Source organism: Lissotriton vulgaris, chromosome 4_1, assembly GCF_964263255.1.
Source record: "Lissotriton vulgaris chromosome 4_1, aLisVul1.2, whole genome shotgun sequence".
NCBI lineage: Eukaryota > Metazoa > Chordata > Amphibia > Caudata > Salamandridae > Lissotriton > Lissotriton vulgaris.
In genome coordinates, this window is record NC_141691.1 from 1,741,034,591 (window position 1) to 1,741,051,159 (window position 16,569).

At 43.9% G+C, this 16,569-nt stretch overlaps 1 protein-coding gene across 1 annotated transcript in view; it reads left to right on the plus strand.

Moving 5' to 3' along the window:
* Positions 1–15,693, plus strand: part of POP1 (POP1 ribonuclease P/MRP subunit) — a 437,201-nt gene extending 421,508 nt beyond the window's left edge. The window contains exon 16 of the mRNA XM_086966044.1: positions 14,068–15,693. Coding sequence (XP_086822170.1) covers positions 14,068–14,767 — 700 coding nt within the window. The 3' untranslated portion in view covers positions 14,768–15,693. The remainder of the gene's footprint in view (positions 1–14,067) is intronic.
* The last annotated feature ends 876 nt before the right edge of the window (positions 15,694–16,569 follow it).

The following is a 16,569-nucleotide window of genomic DNA, read 5'->3' on the forward strand; positions in this document are numbered from 1 at the left end:
TGGTGAAAAGACAACAGTATGTCGCTGGTTAGGTTGTGGTTGAGCAGCAGCCATTGCAGAAAACTGGATGACATCTGACAGGTTTCCTTAGCGCTGGGCCCACTGAGACTTCAGAACCCCCTGCATATGCCACCTGGTGAAGAGGATAAGTAGAACGCATGCCAAGGAGCTGCTCTGACCAAGATCCAGGGTCAAGCTGAAATATCTGAATCATAGGTCAAATATCCTGGACTCATTGCAGCAAAGGAAAGGTTCAGAGCTGCATTTCGTCTACAATGGCTCCTTAAAAGGAGAGCATCTGCAAAAGAGTTGGTGTGACTTTGGCTCGTTTATCGAAAATCCCTACTATGTCAGGAGGTTCTCTGCCATTTGGCGGTGGTCTATGACTGACTGTGGTGTGCCCACCGTCAACAGCTAGTCGCCGAGTTAGATATATTCCCAACCTCCAAATAGTGTGTTGAAGAGGCACAGGTGGTACAGAGAACGGATACGCCAGCGGTCTCCCCACTGGAGGCCTCTGTCGATCCTTGGCCTGAAGGCACATCGGAGGGAACCTGAAAAGTGCTAAAAATGTGCAACGTGGCATCTATATGCTGCTGCATTGCCGATGACCCAGGGAACTCTAGGTGCATCAGAAACAACTGTGGAAGAATTCTGAGCGAGATCAAGTAGCTTCATGATGCACGTGTAACTTCTCTGAGGATAGAGAATGGCATCATGGTGAAGAGTACTGGTGGCCTTCGTGCACTTCAGTTTCAACTTGGACTATGACTTACCAAAAAACTTTGACCGCGAAGAGAACCTGATGTGGGAACAGCCTCAAGCATGGCAAATAGCCTAGAACTGGACTTTAGAGGTTTCTTCTAATGTTTGGCGATGTACAGCTGCTCTTGATGGTCCCAGATTGGCTTTGGGTTCATGAGGCTGCATTCTTCACACGACTTGGAGTCATACCCTGAGCCCAAACACCAAAGGCACGTCTGCCATCAACATTTGTTTGAGACAGTCGCGGCTAGGTTTAAACCCTGTAGTTTTAGAAGGGGACGTTGTACCCTTGCACACTGGTTTTCAAATGTTTTTGGAGAAAAAACTCATCAACCGATTAGAAAAAAAGAGAGGGGAGCTCAGGATCAGCATTTTAGGTCACTGAAAGAAATTGATGCTGGCATGCAAGGGTGGCAAATAAATCCATCTCTGCTCCATCATTTTGGAGGTAGAACCACGCCAACGCAGAGCCACACAATGACACCCAGCGGCACGTGAGAGCACTGCTGTGAAAATATCCGGATCCAGTCTGATGAAAGGGGAATATTGTAAAGGAATATTCCAATCTGTGGTTAGAATTGTCCATCATAAGGCATTTTGTTTTTCATTAAAAGCATTCCTTCTCTACAATGAAATATAATATTTAATCCATTTACCCCTTAAATTCACGTTTTACACTTCCTACTAGTGGTCGGGAGAGCTGCGGCACAATCCAGTGCTTTCAGCTGGACTGCCAGTAAATATTGCACACTACAGTGAATCATCTCACCTAGTTGACTTGGGCTTCTCCGGTGTGAGAACGTAACAATAAGGCGGTTTCCCTCCTTTTTAGTAGGTGGTCCATGCACGTATGTGTCTCTAACTCTACTATGAGCTTTTAGGGAAGCCAGTTTGTCTCTTAGGTGGTCAGGGGCCATCCCATTGGGTGATGCCTCTCTTTTACATTGAAGTGTGTAGATTAAGACTCTGGCTTAGCTCTACAAAGTTTGCTTTTGCATCCACAGGTGTCACAGGTGAACTTAGTTCAATGCACCAGTGATTGAATGTGACAAAACAGATTGTTTTATCCCCACACACCCTCATTCAATACATAGTTGTTGTGACATCCATGCTTTTTAGGTTACTGACAGTCTCTAAACAGGGTGCCAGGGACGCAGTGGTAATTTGTAAGTCAAACTTTGTTCTTTAGAATATCACACACAAGTACTGCACTAAGAAAAGTCACTTTATGCTTAAAAGTGTTTATTTCGGCAGGCTTATCCTATTGCTTAGCACATGTAAAATAACCACATAGAATAGTATTAAAACTGCACTAATACATGTTGCTAACAGTGAAAACAGTTCAAACTTTTCTGCCATGGTGGAACTATTGTCTAGCAACTTAACACCCTAAACCCTACATCTATGTGCTGTACTATGAGAGTATAGAGTAGCATAGCTTTCATCTAGAATTTCCTAAGGAGATTCAACGCATAGCAAGAAGCTGTGATTATCATTAGCCAGGAGAGAGTGTTTCCTTGAAAAAAAAAACACACATTAACTCCTCTCCTCTTCGACTTGGCTCGGTATTAGCTTTCAGTGCAGAACGGAATTCTCCAGCACTTCGGTAGTCACTGTCAAGATTTTCTTGCAGTATCTTACGTCAATAATTTGGGGGCAAAAACCTCTCCTACCAGGTGGTCACTTGGCAGGCCTTTTATACTGTGCCTTATCTGATGTGGAGAATGTCTGACAAGCCCTTAGAAATTAATTTCTGACGTAACCTCTGTACATCAATATGGTGGTCTTAGATGCATTATTATAAACAAATAAAGTAAAAGCAGGTCAGTTCAGACTACATTGTTTATTGTTATTTTTAGTATTTGACCTTGAAATAGATATAACAGGGCACTTGTCCCAGACTGATGCCGCATCACATGTCTTATCAATGTCATTTTCTCAATGACTTGAAACTTTTACTGGTTCTTGGAAAGATAAGCACAGACAGCTTCTGCATCAAAGGCAGACATGTCAATGACTAGACAAAAATAGAGAAGGTGAAGTCTGGCCTTATGGACTTTGCGTCAAGTGAACTTTCCTTTCTGACACTCTTCCACTTCCCCTTAAGTTAGGTCAAAAGATCTTCCACATGCCAAATGATGCTAGTGGGTCTTTACTGGCCATGGTCCTTTTGATTTACAGATACTTTTGGCCTGCGAGTACCCCTGTTTCTAACCCACGGTTGGGACAGAGAATGTTCTTTGCTAATATCTGTTCCTTGCACTGTATCATTCTGTGAATTTGCTCCCCTGATTTATGAACAATTGTTATCTAACCATCTTGAGGCTTTCCAAATAGAACCTTGACATCCTTCAAATCACCAGAAAATGCTCTCCACGGTCTGTATAAGCGCAAAAGAAAAATAAGGTGTCCTTGTGGTGTTTAGATGGCATGTTTATTTCCTAACAGGCTGGGTCTTGCATTTAGATGGGAGGCTTGCAAAATGCTTTAACTGCTATTGGAGTTGATTGGGGCTCAAAGAATTAATATGTTCGATGGCATGTGTGGCTGTAGATATGCATGTGCTGCATACTGCTGCCATCCAGTGCTAGGTTAGGAGTTGTACAAGTTGTTTTTTTTTTTTTGAAGAATTATTTCAAGTCACAAGATAGTGTGACTCCTCCTGTCCGTGATACCGCGCATGGGCACGTCAATCATGGTTCACAACCCTACTAGATATTTGAGTAGATCCGCACGAGAAGCTCCCCAATAGGCTGGATCTTCTCACTCAATAGAATGGGCAAATCGGACTCCCAGACCCCTAGATGTTTCAGCTAGCGATCTGGCACCAGAGGTCTTAGAATTTGGGTACTTAAACTTACCAACGGAATGTATGGACATTCCTAAACAAGCATGCAGACGTACAACTAGAACTTGTTATACTGCAAAATAGAAATGTTTTGTTTATTACTGTCAACCTAAAAAAATAAATCCCATCAAAGTCACAATGCAGGACATTATTTGTTATTTGCTACGGCCTGGGTGACAACATTGAGAGGTTTGGTCCTGCAGTGCCTAAAGCGATGCTCCCAGACGGTGGCCCTGCTACAGGAGACGCATCTCACTGGTATCACTTGCAGGGCGTTGGACAGTTGGGGGTTTAAGATGATAGCCCACTCGGATTTCTCCTCTGGTTTGAGAAGTGTGGGTATCCTAGTCCGAAAGCAGTCGCCGCTCATAATACATAAAACGAACACGGACGCAGGGGGCTGCTTTGCGGCTCTCGTTGGTCAATGGGAAGGGCACCCTATTAATATAGTATCAGTCTACATTCCGCCAGCCTTGCATGCCGTCACATTCCCAGCTCTTAGTGACTTCCTCCTTGATCTACCGGAAGGAGAACTGCTGATTTGGAGAGATTTTAATGACACAGTGGGTGGGACCTTAGACCGGCCCCCCGCAAGGGAACAGGCTACGGATGTCTCTTGCTTGGGGAGCTTTCTGGATGCGCTAGGGCTCACCGACATAAGGTGGCATCGCCACCCCACTACACAACAATTTACCTTTCATTCTGGGGTTCGTAATAGTTTATCTAGAATAGACTACTTTCTTGCATCTTCAGATAGTTTGAGAAATGTGGAAAAGATTGAGGTTAGACCCAGAGCATTTCTGACCACTCTCCAGTGCTTTTAACATATACATATCACCACAGGGTGCGGCAGTGAATATATCCCATATTTCCTGGATACTTATGCGTTCCCAAGATCATGAAAGCTATGACAACTATAACACAACACTATTTCCAAGAAAACATCTCATCGGTCCACTCTCCAACCACCCTGTGGGAGGCCTACAAAACAATTCTCAGGGGACAAGCCATCGCTTCCTTTACAGGTCATAAGCGTGAAAAGCAGCAAGAGCTCAACTCCATAGAATTAGAACTATGTAATGCAGAGGCCCAACACACCAGCAACCCAACTCCGGCCACGGGCCAATGCCTACGTCTTAACCAACAAGAGCATAGGGAATATCTTAGAGAGGCGACTAAACTGCAATTATCAGCCACACGACATAAGATACATGAAACAAGCGATCAGGCGGGAAACCTTTGGGATGGCTCGATAAAAGGGAGCAAGAGAAAAAGTGTATAGCACAGCTCAAAACGAGGGACAATCAGGTAGTGACTGACCCGCGGACAATAGTACACACATTAGCGCAACACTTTCAACAAGAATTACATCACTGTCAGCGATGACTATAGAAGAGGCGCTGACTTACTTAAAAGATATTGCTATGCCCAAGCTCACACCGGAGGTGGCCCTTACATAAGAGGCCGACCTTACAGCTGACGAGCTACAGGTGGCGATTGGCTCGCTGCAATCTGGGAAGGCGGTAGGACCGAATGGTATAACCATAGAAATGTATTTAAAAAAATGGCAGGGACAATAACCCCACACCTGCTAAACATGTACTGTGACAGTCTACAAACAGACGAGCTCCCACCGGATCAGCGCCTAGGCACCGTAGTGACGATCCCAAAGTCTGGAAAGCCTCCGGAGGAATGTACCTCGTATCACCCCATATCCTTAATCAATGCAGAGGCTAAAATCCTTGGTAAACTCCTTGCGATCAGACGCAAACTTAATGGAGGGAATATTGTCATCTGTTACGATGTATGCACTATTATTAAGCAAATTGTCATAAAAGTGTTGACATCTGGATATAATGTTTATACGTACTGTCTGATCAACTTGTGCCTTGATTATAATAAAAAGATTTAAAAAAAAAAAAGAAATGTTACGTCCACCAGATGGCCGAGTTCGGTAATGTGGAGGGTCCATCCTCCCTTACCCTACTTTCATGGAATGTGTGGGGCTTGAATAATACTCGGAACCGTAGACAGATCGTCCATTATTTACTGAGACACAAGGTAGACATTGCTTACTTGCAGGAGACACATCTCCCCAAGACAGACAGTGCACATTTTGGGGCTAGTTGGGGCCCACATAGATATTTCGCAAATTACAGCAACTTCGCCAGGGGATCAGCCATTTTAATACACAACAGGGTCCCATTCGACAACAGTTACACTCTCCAAGATTGCGAGGGATGATATCTGGCAGTGTTGGGGGTCTTTCTTTGGTAGAAAAGTTACACTAGTATGCATATACGCCCCTAAAACAGATAATCCAGATTTCTTTCACACTGCGTCGCTGCAATTGGGTAATCTGGATCCGCTGACTCTGCTCATGGGCAGAGACATCAACCTACTCCCCGACCCCATCGCGGATAGTACCTCGGTGGCACAGGATTCTAATCCCGGGCCTGCTGGGCTCTCCAGGAGCTCTGTGACCGGTACACCCTGCTAGACGTTTGGCGGAAACGCAATCCCACCACTACAGAATTCACACACTATTCAAGCCAACACAACACGTGGATGAGGATTGATTTTTGGCTTATCTCACCCGATATTTTTGGCTGGTGTTCTTTGGTTGAGAGGCTCCCTATTCGGATCACTCTCCAGTTAAGTTGCTCCTACGGATCCCCCACCAGGAGGGTTTCGAGTGACAATGGTGGTATTCCAACTGTGCCTTGCAGGATGAAGTCTTCCGGGCTGAAGTACACGAGGCCATCGAGGACTATTTCACGATAAACACAGGCTCTGTAGATTCATGGGCTGTGTTGTGGGATGGATTTAAAGCGGTTCTTAGAGGCACATGCATTGCTAAGCACGCTGGAGTATTAAAAGACTTACGCAACACGCTAGCACAGCTTGAGCGAGACCTAAAGGCATTAGATGAGACATCTACACATCAGGCAACATCCACATATGAGAATAGACGATTGGTACTACTGGCGGAACACAGAGACACAGCAGGCAGGTAAATTCTATTCTTAGGGAAATATCAGACAGCTAGACGCTACGGAGAGGGTGAACGGCCTGGTAGGATCCTGGCTCAGTTACTGAGACCCCCTTATCACAAAACCTACATTGCTGAACTGCAGGCATCTGACTCACACCTCTACTAAAGACATTCAGAGTAGCTTCCTGGAGTTCTTCTCCAAGTTATACTCATCTACCCTAGGGGACGATAACGAGGCACAGGAGAGCTATCTCGACGAAATTGCATAATTCTATCTGTAAAAACACATGCAGGAATTCCTAGCTGTACACAGCTCTGTCGCAGATGTGCTTCTCGCCATAGACACCATTCGGGGCTTCTCAGCAGCTGGGTTAGATGGATTCACGGGGGTGTTTTAAAAAACATTTAAAGGCATACTGGCCCCTAAACTTATTGAAGTCTATGCTGAAGCTTTAGAAAAACAGACCCCCCCCCCCAAACCTGCGTAAAGCAGTCATAATTCTTCTTGCCAAACCAGGCAAAGACCCTTCTTAATGTGGCCCACTGTCCCTCCTAACTTGGATTATAAAATACTGGCAAAGGTCATTTCCAATAGACTGTCCCAACTAATGGAATTTATAATCTCCTGGCTCAATCTGGCTTTGTGCCCCATCGCTCCACCTCCCTCAATCTCCGCACGCTGTTCTCGGTCATTCCTAGGATTGACCCTGACACTCCTGCAGCTGCCATCCTACTGGACACGTAAAAAACTTTTGAGTCATTGGAATGGCCCTATTTTCTCTCCATCATGCGCCGCATGGGCATGCCCATGGGCTTTGTTGCCACGACAGCCCCTCTATATACTAAACCGACTGCCCGTCTGCGTTTAAATGGTACACTCTCCACTCCTTTTCAGCTTACACGTGGTACTAGACAAGAGTACCCTCTATCCCCTCTATTATTTATTTTGGCCATGGACCCCCTCATAAGGCACTTCCAAGAGAGACATTTGCACAGGGGGCTACAATTTAACACTGGCCCCCTACTGGTATCGCAGTATGCTGATGATACAATACTCTGTTAGACACCCAAAAGATATCTTACACAAATTGATTAAAGAAATTAATAGATTTGGCCGATTTTCTGGATTGGGCATAAACTGACACAAATCAGTCATGTTTCCATTGACGAGCAGTACGAAGCCATGGGACCTGGAGTTCCCTCTAGAATGGTGCACCGAATCTGTAAAAATACTTAGGTATTCACCTACATCTGGACACAGCCCAAATAATGAGCCTCAACTACTGGTGGGCAGTGGACACACTAACCACTCAAAACAGAGAAATGGCTAAAACTCCCCTTGTCATCAGCTGGACATGTGGCCATAATAAAGACCATAGTCCTCCCCAAATGTTTATATTTTTTCAATAACATACCGATCCCGCTCACCAATCATTTTTTAGCCCACTTAATTCCCTCCTGAGTCGCTTGGTATCGGGCGATGGGCAAGCACGTGTCTGCTGGGCTGTCCTTACGTTACCATATGAAAGAGTGGGTTATAATGTTCCAGATTTTCAGCTTTACTATCTGGTGGTACAAAGTAGCTATGCCTACGCCTGGTATCACCCTGATGCCTGGATTCCCTATCTGAAGCCGGAGGCGGACCTGGTGCTGTTTCCTCTCGACGATCCTCGCCACGGGTTTCCCCAGAGACTCACTCGACATTCAAACCATCTCGACCACGAGCTGGGCCTGGCATAAATTATGCCGGATCACAGGAACAGAGAGACAATATTCCTCCGCCCTACCAGCCGTAAACCCTTGTTTAATCCCCATAATAAGTGAAAGGCTGGTACAGCGCAATCTGACGCAATTTGAACTAGCAAGACCGGGGGACCTGTATCCAAGCGGCAACATTTTCTCCACAGAAGATGCACGCTTTAATCCTAGTAGCATCATGGATAAATTAGTTCTGTGCTGCATCCACTCCATACTACGATCCACTTTCCCAACGTTCCCACTTGAACCAGCCTTGTTTCTTCCTCTAACACTGTTCATAGACAACACGGACAGCACACACCTGATCTCCAAGCTTTACAAGGCATGTGCCTTACTGAAGCCTGTATGGGACAGTCAAATTCGTAGCGCATGGGAAAAAGACCTAGGAACCCCGATCACTGGTGAACAATGGGCTCACTGCTGTTCAGTTACGCAAGACGTCTCCCTGAACAGCAGACACAAACTGCTACATTTTAAATTCCTGCATCGCATTTATTTCACCCCAGCACTGGCTCACAAACTAGACCCAACTGTCACAAATGCTCCGCACCACACATGTACTTTGCTCACCTCTCCTGGACATGCCCCAACCTACAAAAGTATTGGGAACAGGTCCACCACACGTTGGGTCAGATGTTGCACATTCCCCTGACCCCAATCCCTGAAGTTGCCCTACTAGGATACGCCATTGCCTTCCCCCCAAAAAACCTGAAGGTTTGCGTCGCTGGGTCTTTTATTAGCAAAGAGAGAAGTGGCCCTACACTGGGGGCGGAAAACTGCCCCAAATGTTCAGGGTCGGTTACACAGTCTTGCCTATTGCAATGTGAACAGTGAGCTTTATGCAAGTTTGATGCCCAGTACATCTCGCCCCAAAGACATCTGGGGACCCTACAAGTCATATGTCGAGGAACTTAGACCAGAATCTGAAACCCAACTAGAGCATGGCATAACTCCTGAGGGAGTGGGGTAATCCTGCATCCACATTTGTCAGGTTTATTAAGTATAAAAGTCAGTGAATCTCACTGCAATGCATGTTGATTTTTGGGAAGAGGAGTGCTTTTGTTATTATAAATGTGGGGGAGGTAGATTCAGAGGGACCCTTACATGATGAACGGTTAGTATCACAATTGATCCTTTTACTTGGTGACTGGTTGAATATATTTGTGTTAAGAATAAGACGCTATCTTGGAATGATGTGACAATCTTTGACCACGGAATGATGTACAAACATATATATGTATTTCCTTTGTAAGAAGAAAATGTAAAATAAAGTTAAAAAAAACACTACTGTGTGGATGTTTTAGCACACCCAAAATCAACAAGAGAGAAAGGGCATGGAGGTTCACTCTTATACCCCTATTTCTAGTAACCTAGATCAACAAAAGAGTGAAACGAAAAACATATATAGGGACCTCGTGCTGGACGTCCGAGATACAAAAGAAGACGATAAAACATATATAGGGGAGTGGGACACAGACAAGTGGTTTTTAAGAACCCTCACTCACCACCTGGTGGTGACATGCTTCATCACCGGGTTCCCACTGGAAAGACAAAGTGTCTTTCCAGTGTGCTTCAACGCCTGATTACAGCAGAGCTGGGTCTTGTGGGTGTTGAGGGTGTGGTAGAAGCCAAATTCAGCTAAAGTGAGTGCAAAAGAAAAAACTTAAAAAGTGCAGAATCGTGACTATCAAAATGTTTATTAGTAGTCCGATGTGCACTGATTAAAAACAGAATTTAGATGGACACATAGGTATGGTCTCGATTATGAAAGACCCCTAGTCCATAGTGAAAGGTTAGGTCGACATGTTTCTGCTTAATGCGAGCCCGAGTCGCTCAGCTTTCGTCAGGACCTTAAAGTGTGGTCCTCCGGTGGTGTACACGCACTAAGGTGCACCCTGCCGTGAGGAATTTGTGTAAAAAAAAGGAGAAAAATGTTTTTCTTATTTTTGTGAGTAATATACTTACGGCAAAAAAGCCGTGCAAGACACACAAAGCAATTTTGCTGGGGTCATGTACAGGAGGATCATCAGTCTGAGACCCCGTGGGCAAGGCGCGATGTGGGGCAATTTTTCACGCCGCAAATTTGTTTGCAGGCGACTCGCCGCCAAACACCTATATTTACACGATCGCCGCCCGAACTGAAGCTCGCATTAAGCAGAAACATGTCGACCTACCCTTTCACTATGGACTAGGGGTCTTTCATAATCGAGACCATACCTATGTGTCCATCTAAATTCTGTTTTTAATCAGTGCACATCAGACTACTAATAACATTTTTGATAGTCACGATTCTGCACTTTTTAAGTTTTTTCTTTTGCACTCACTTTAGCTGAATTTGGCTTCTACCACACCCTCAACACCCACAAGACCCAGCTCCGCTGTAATCAGGCGTTGAAGCACACTGGAAAGACACTCTGTCTTTCCAGTGGGAACCCGGTGATGAAGCATGTCACCACCAGGTGGTGAGTGAGGGTTCTTAAAAACCACTTGTCTGTGTCCCACTCCCCTATGTATGTTTTAGCACACCAACATGCTAATGTAGGTCAGGCAGTGCTACGTACCCTTTTTCAAACTACTTCAACTCTGCTAGCCACCATTTCTAAGGAGGGACTGTTTTACAGTCTATGCCGAGCATGTGTATCTACAGCCACGCATGCCATTGAACGGATTATGTTACTTACCCTGTAAGCATCTTTTCGTGGCATGTAGTGTTGTAGATTCACATGCACACTCCCCTCATCCCCGTACTCTTGTGGCCTTTGCAGTTATGTTTTCACGCATCTCTGATACATTCAAATGTTATCATGGACAGCTCTACTTTACACATTCCTTACACTCCTTTCTCACCTTCCTGTGGGAAAACAATCTAACAAAGGAGTTGAATTCAGTATCACCGAGAGTAGGAGTACCTCTGGACTCGAAATAATTCTTTGAAGAAAAACAACTTGCACAACTCCAAACCCAACACTAGATGGCAGGAGTATGCAAAGCATGTGAATCTACAGAACTACATGCCACAAACACATGCTTACCTCATAATCCTTTACTTGGTAGAGTAGGTAAGTGTCATTTTGTAGGCTCCTACATGTGTTTCCCTACGCTCTGAAACCCTACACAGTTTACGATCTCTTTATTTTCCTCTTCTAGTTAAAATGCCACGCATTTTTGTAAAATAAGATAACCGTCTCGGAATCTCCTCACAAATTTTGTATTACTACGTGGTTCTTAGTTCCAGATTAAACACTGAGTTTGCTAAAGTCTACATGCAAAATATATTTGGGTAAATTGGTAAACAACTGGAAATCCTTTCTCCAGCCTTGCCCACCTTTCAGAATTCTCATGCTTTAAGAGTTTTAATAACTCTGTTGGAATCAGTTCTAGACTTACAAATAGTTGTGCAATACTCAGAGGAGTTAGTTCTGTGCCAGTAATCAATAGCCTACTTTCCTGCAGAAGAACATGGCCACACTAGGTCCTCTCTTTCTACATTTGCACTGTGAGACAAAGTGACTGAGGCGTGGAGAGCAGTTAATGGTCGATGGGCTGAAGCCTGGGCCACTCATGCACAGATGGATCTCCCATTTCTAATGTTTATTTGCAAATAATTTTCTGCTGTCACTAAGAACTGCCAGTGCAAACCTCAAAGTAATAAGGTGCACTTAGTGCTGCAATGACTAGAGGGGGATTGTGTGTATTCCCTCAGATTCATACTAGAAAAGTAGTTGCTTCTCATTTGTGCTGTAAGCCCTAACCCTTTCCCTCTGAACCAGGTAAAGTGGTTCGTGTCCCGGGTGATTTTTCTTGTCAAAGCATCTTCTCCATCCTTTTTCCAGCACTTCTCCACTTGACTGCGTCTGCTTTGACCACTGCTTTGGGCAAATTATTCCTCCCCTACTTCTTTACATCCCTTTCCAGCTGTTTCGTTCCTGTTCTTTCATCTGATAAATCTTTTCAGATGAGTTTTTGGCAGGAAAGATGACTATGGTACCTATTTCACAAGTACACCTTCACTATACTTCCTATCGCAGATTACTTTGTTGTGTTGCATCATTGTGTTGACGTGGTAACTCTGATTTTTATGAACATTCAATACCCCTTTTTCCATCCGTCTTCATGATTTGTTTCCTAAATGTATGACTTTTTGTTCTATTGTTATTTAACAGTTACTAAACTCCCAGGCCAGCTTTCCAGTTTACAAAACCACCGCAATTTTTTTTTCTGAATGTGAAATGTATTAGAATATTTGTGTACAGTGGAAATAGGCTTGCATTACGTAGCTCTTCTACATTTTGCTTTTTGAAACTTGTGGGCCACCGATTTTCTTTAGAATGGACTCCTGTTTCCTGAGCCGTATGCAGCCAAGCACTCGCCTTAGAGCCCAACCCAGATGATTCCACTCTTATCTTGGTGTATGTGATGCTGCATTCTTGGTGTAACATACATTCTGCCCAGGTGCCCGAATAGCCTTTGTGCTCTGTCCTTGCTAGCTGTGGTGGTGCTACACAAATGCTTCTATGTATGTGCATACACTACATGCATTTGTTTGAGTTTGGCACTTTTTAACAGTTCCCTTATTAGAAAGCATGTCCAACTCCATTCAGCTTTAAGAGGTAGGGGCTATAGACTATGCACCCACTCATTGCACCCTTTGTCAGTTGTATGATTCCCCAGTTTCACACCTGCCTAGTAGAATTTGGATCCTTTCTGTCTTTAGTCTTAAGGGTCTGGGCATCTTAATCATGATGTGCTTCTTAGGTTGTTGCAGGAATTACAGCAAAGCCCTTCTTCACCATGGAGGCAACTTTTGCATTTGTCAAGTTTTCACCTCTAAGGTTTCACCTGCTGGGTGTCATTTAACACAGCTCATACCTTCATTTAACACAGCTCATACCTACATACAAGGATACTGGAGCATGCTGCCATCACAGCACTTGCTGATTAGTTCCTAGGCCAGGTACAAGTGCACTTCTGTTGCAGCATCCGACTGTGTATATAAAGATATACACACACGCACACACCCTGGCCATTGCCCCTCTTTCCTTGATATGTCACAGTGGAGAAAGCACTCTCTTTCCTTAACACATCATTCACACCCTCTCTGTCCATGAATGGTTAACCCCACTCACTACCCACCTCAGGCCTCCTGTGTCGGAAAAACCCCTGGCTCTCATACTGCCTAATCTGGGTTGACTGTTATCCCTGTGGCCTTAGAAAATGACTTTTGATTACTAATTGAGATGCTTAAAATATCGTTTGGGATGACCATGGTCATGAACTGAATAATACCGGGGTCTGGCTATCGGGGAGCTTTGGAAACTGACTTTACTAGCCTTTTCACCACTTATAGTATATTTTCTATGTGCTCCAAATCTGTACTTACCTTAATACCTAGTAATTTATAATTGCCTTTTGAAGCTTTTGTATAAAAGTGCTGCCAGTGTTGCTCAATCATACTTAGTGGTGGAATGTGGATTTAGCATTGATAGTTACAGATCAGAACTCATGCTAAAAATCTCAAGTAGACATGTAGTTAAGAGTAGCATTATCTTGAACACTGATGGACACCTCTACACCTGTGCCCGAGTGAATCATTCATCAAGCAAGCCAGATAAACTCTCTAGCATCTATATCTAGTTTACTGAAATTTGTGTAAAATTTGTATCTGAACTTTAATTTTTGGATGTTATTTCATTTGAAATAGGTGCCGAAGAATAATAAAGCAATTGTCGCATTGGTGTTGCCCTTCCTTGCGGAAAGGTCAAAAGGTTCATCATTCAATCAAGCAAGAGATGACGTCTGAAGACATAGCGCCTCTTATCAGCTTGTACCCACGATCACTTGTCTGGATCAGGCTCTCTCTTCTGAAGAAGGGTACCCCAGAAATGCATGCCATGGTTTGTATCCCTCTGCCTGAAGATCTGGTGCAGCTCAGCAGAGATAAGGTGTACAGTGGCCCTCAAGAACCCAAACACAGAGACATATTCAGGCACAAAGTAATAAAATTCAAGAAAATGAAAAAGAAGCTAAAGAACAGCAAACGCACAGAAACAAGCGGTGCTGGTAGCCTGGAAGCGGCATCGGGTACTGTGGAGGCCACTTCTGGCTCTACGGAGGACAATTTGAAGACTGAGGATATAGATGGCTATGAAGACCTAACTCTGGGCTTGTGGCCTGAATCCCTTCCTGATGTTTCTTCCCACTGCTCTCGAGTTGTTTTTGGATTTGTCACGCGTGGTGATTTCTCATTGGCTGTGGGTTGTGGTGAGGCTGTTGGATTTGTCAGCCTGACCGGCTTGCTGCACATGCTAGCCAGACAGCCCGCTGACAGAAAAGGGCTCGTTTTAGTAAGAAATCCAGGATCAATGCAGTACAGGTTTGCACAGATAGTTATTGATGTTTAATAGCAAGCCACACATTGGATGCCTTCAGTTTATGATTGTTACCATCCGGCCTTGCCTGACCTGGGCCTGCAGGTGCTACCATGATGTTTGTCGTTCTTGTTTTCTATAGCTTTACAAAACCAAACTCCACCTACAATGAATTTGAAACTTGTTATCACAAATATATATGAATAGCAAAGTGTGTTACTTCTCAAAAGGACCCTCAGTCACTGATGTCCAACAATGTAACAAGTGTTCTGTTATGTGCAAAAGAAGCTCAGAGGCGAAGGTCGTGCATGTGCTGTTACTTTTGCCCCGGAAATGACAGTGTGATCTGTTGAGAAGTGGGGCATAGTTTTAGGCAGATTTGGTGCCTGTGTTAATTCAGCTGAGAAGCTTACTGTGGCTGTCACAACCAGCTCTACTCAGGAGGCTGCAACTCGGTTGTTTGATTAAAAGACTGGCATATCTATTGTGAAGTTCCTGACTGATGTCAAGACAAATCTATGCCATTTTAAACTCGAAGACCGCCTAATCTGCTTTCACCATGCCCTGTCTAGTACTGAGTTCCACAGTAATGATCCTACTTGCTAGTCGCCCAAATAGCCTAAAATGTTAGCCAAATGCCTCTACATGTGGTCAAGAATTTGTACCATAGCACAAAAGTAATCTTCATCTGAGCAATGCAAAAGCAAATAGTGATTGAGGGGTAAGCATGTCCCAAGGATCTGCATAATGAATTGTGTAGCTAACATTTATTACAATGCAATGATATGAGTTTTGTAAATAATCATTGCTAATGTATAAATATATATCCTTATGGAGTTGCTAGCTAACATATCTGTTGTTTAGAAGCTATGCTCCATCACAAATTGCTTTTCCAATAACTGACAACTGACAATTCTGCATTATATTGCATAATAAATTTGGCAGACTGATTAAGGTGATGGTGGTTGATGGACCAATTATGTATGTATTCTGGGATTTATGAACCGCAGCCCGAGTTACAAAGTAATGGAGCACTGTAAAAAAAAAAAAAAAGAGAAACTGAGCTATAAGGTAGGTGGCTTCATTGAGTGGAGAGGTACATGGGAAAATAGAATTCCGGAGGGTGAATTTAGAGTTCAAAAGCTGCTACAGCAATTGATACTCGGTTCAGTTACTGAAAGTATTTAGCTCCCTTTCATATATGTATATACATACAAGGACTTTCGGGCAGCCATTTTTATCCATTGGTCTCTTTGTGTCATTCACCTTTTGCTTCAACCAACCACAGCATACCTCATGGGCAGTGGGGCAGCCCACTTCAGGCATTGGCTCCCATCACTGTGAGTGACGATATTTTACTTGTTCACATCCACCTAAAAAGGATACACTTCCGACCAGGGCCGGTAGGCCAGTCTCTACTTTAATTTCTGCTTTCAATTTATTCATGAGATGTAGTTATTTTTGCATTAGGTAATTTACTATATGTTTATTTGGAAACATATGCGCGCCACATTTAGATGAAGCCATATTTAGGTCTCGCCTACTAGACAATGCAAGCTGTCCGATTGTGAAAAGACATTTTGTCAGGTTACCGTGGGCTCAGAGCCCTCCCTTTGCTTACAAGTGGTTGACTTTGTTGTAGCTCTCATTTGTATGCTTTTTTATTCATTATCTTAAGTGAGTTTTCCTTCCTCTTAAATTTGTCCCTCCCATGAAGGATAGCTTCTTAACTTCTGCCCTTCCACTATTACTTTTCTGCTACCACTTTTTTGTTTTTGATTAAGCACTCCATTAGAGTGCATGTGTTTAAAAGCTGGTTTCCTCACGTACTTCTC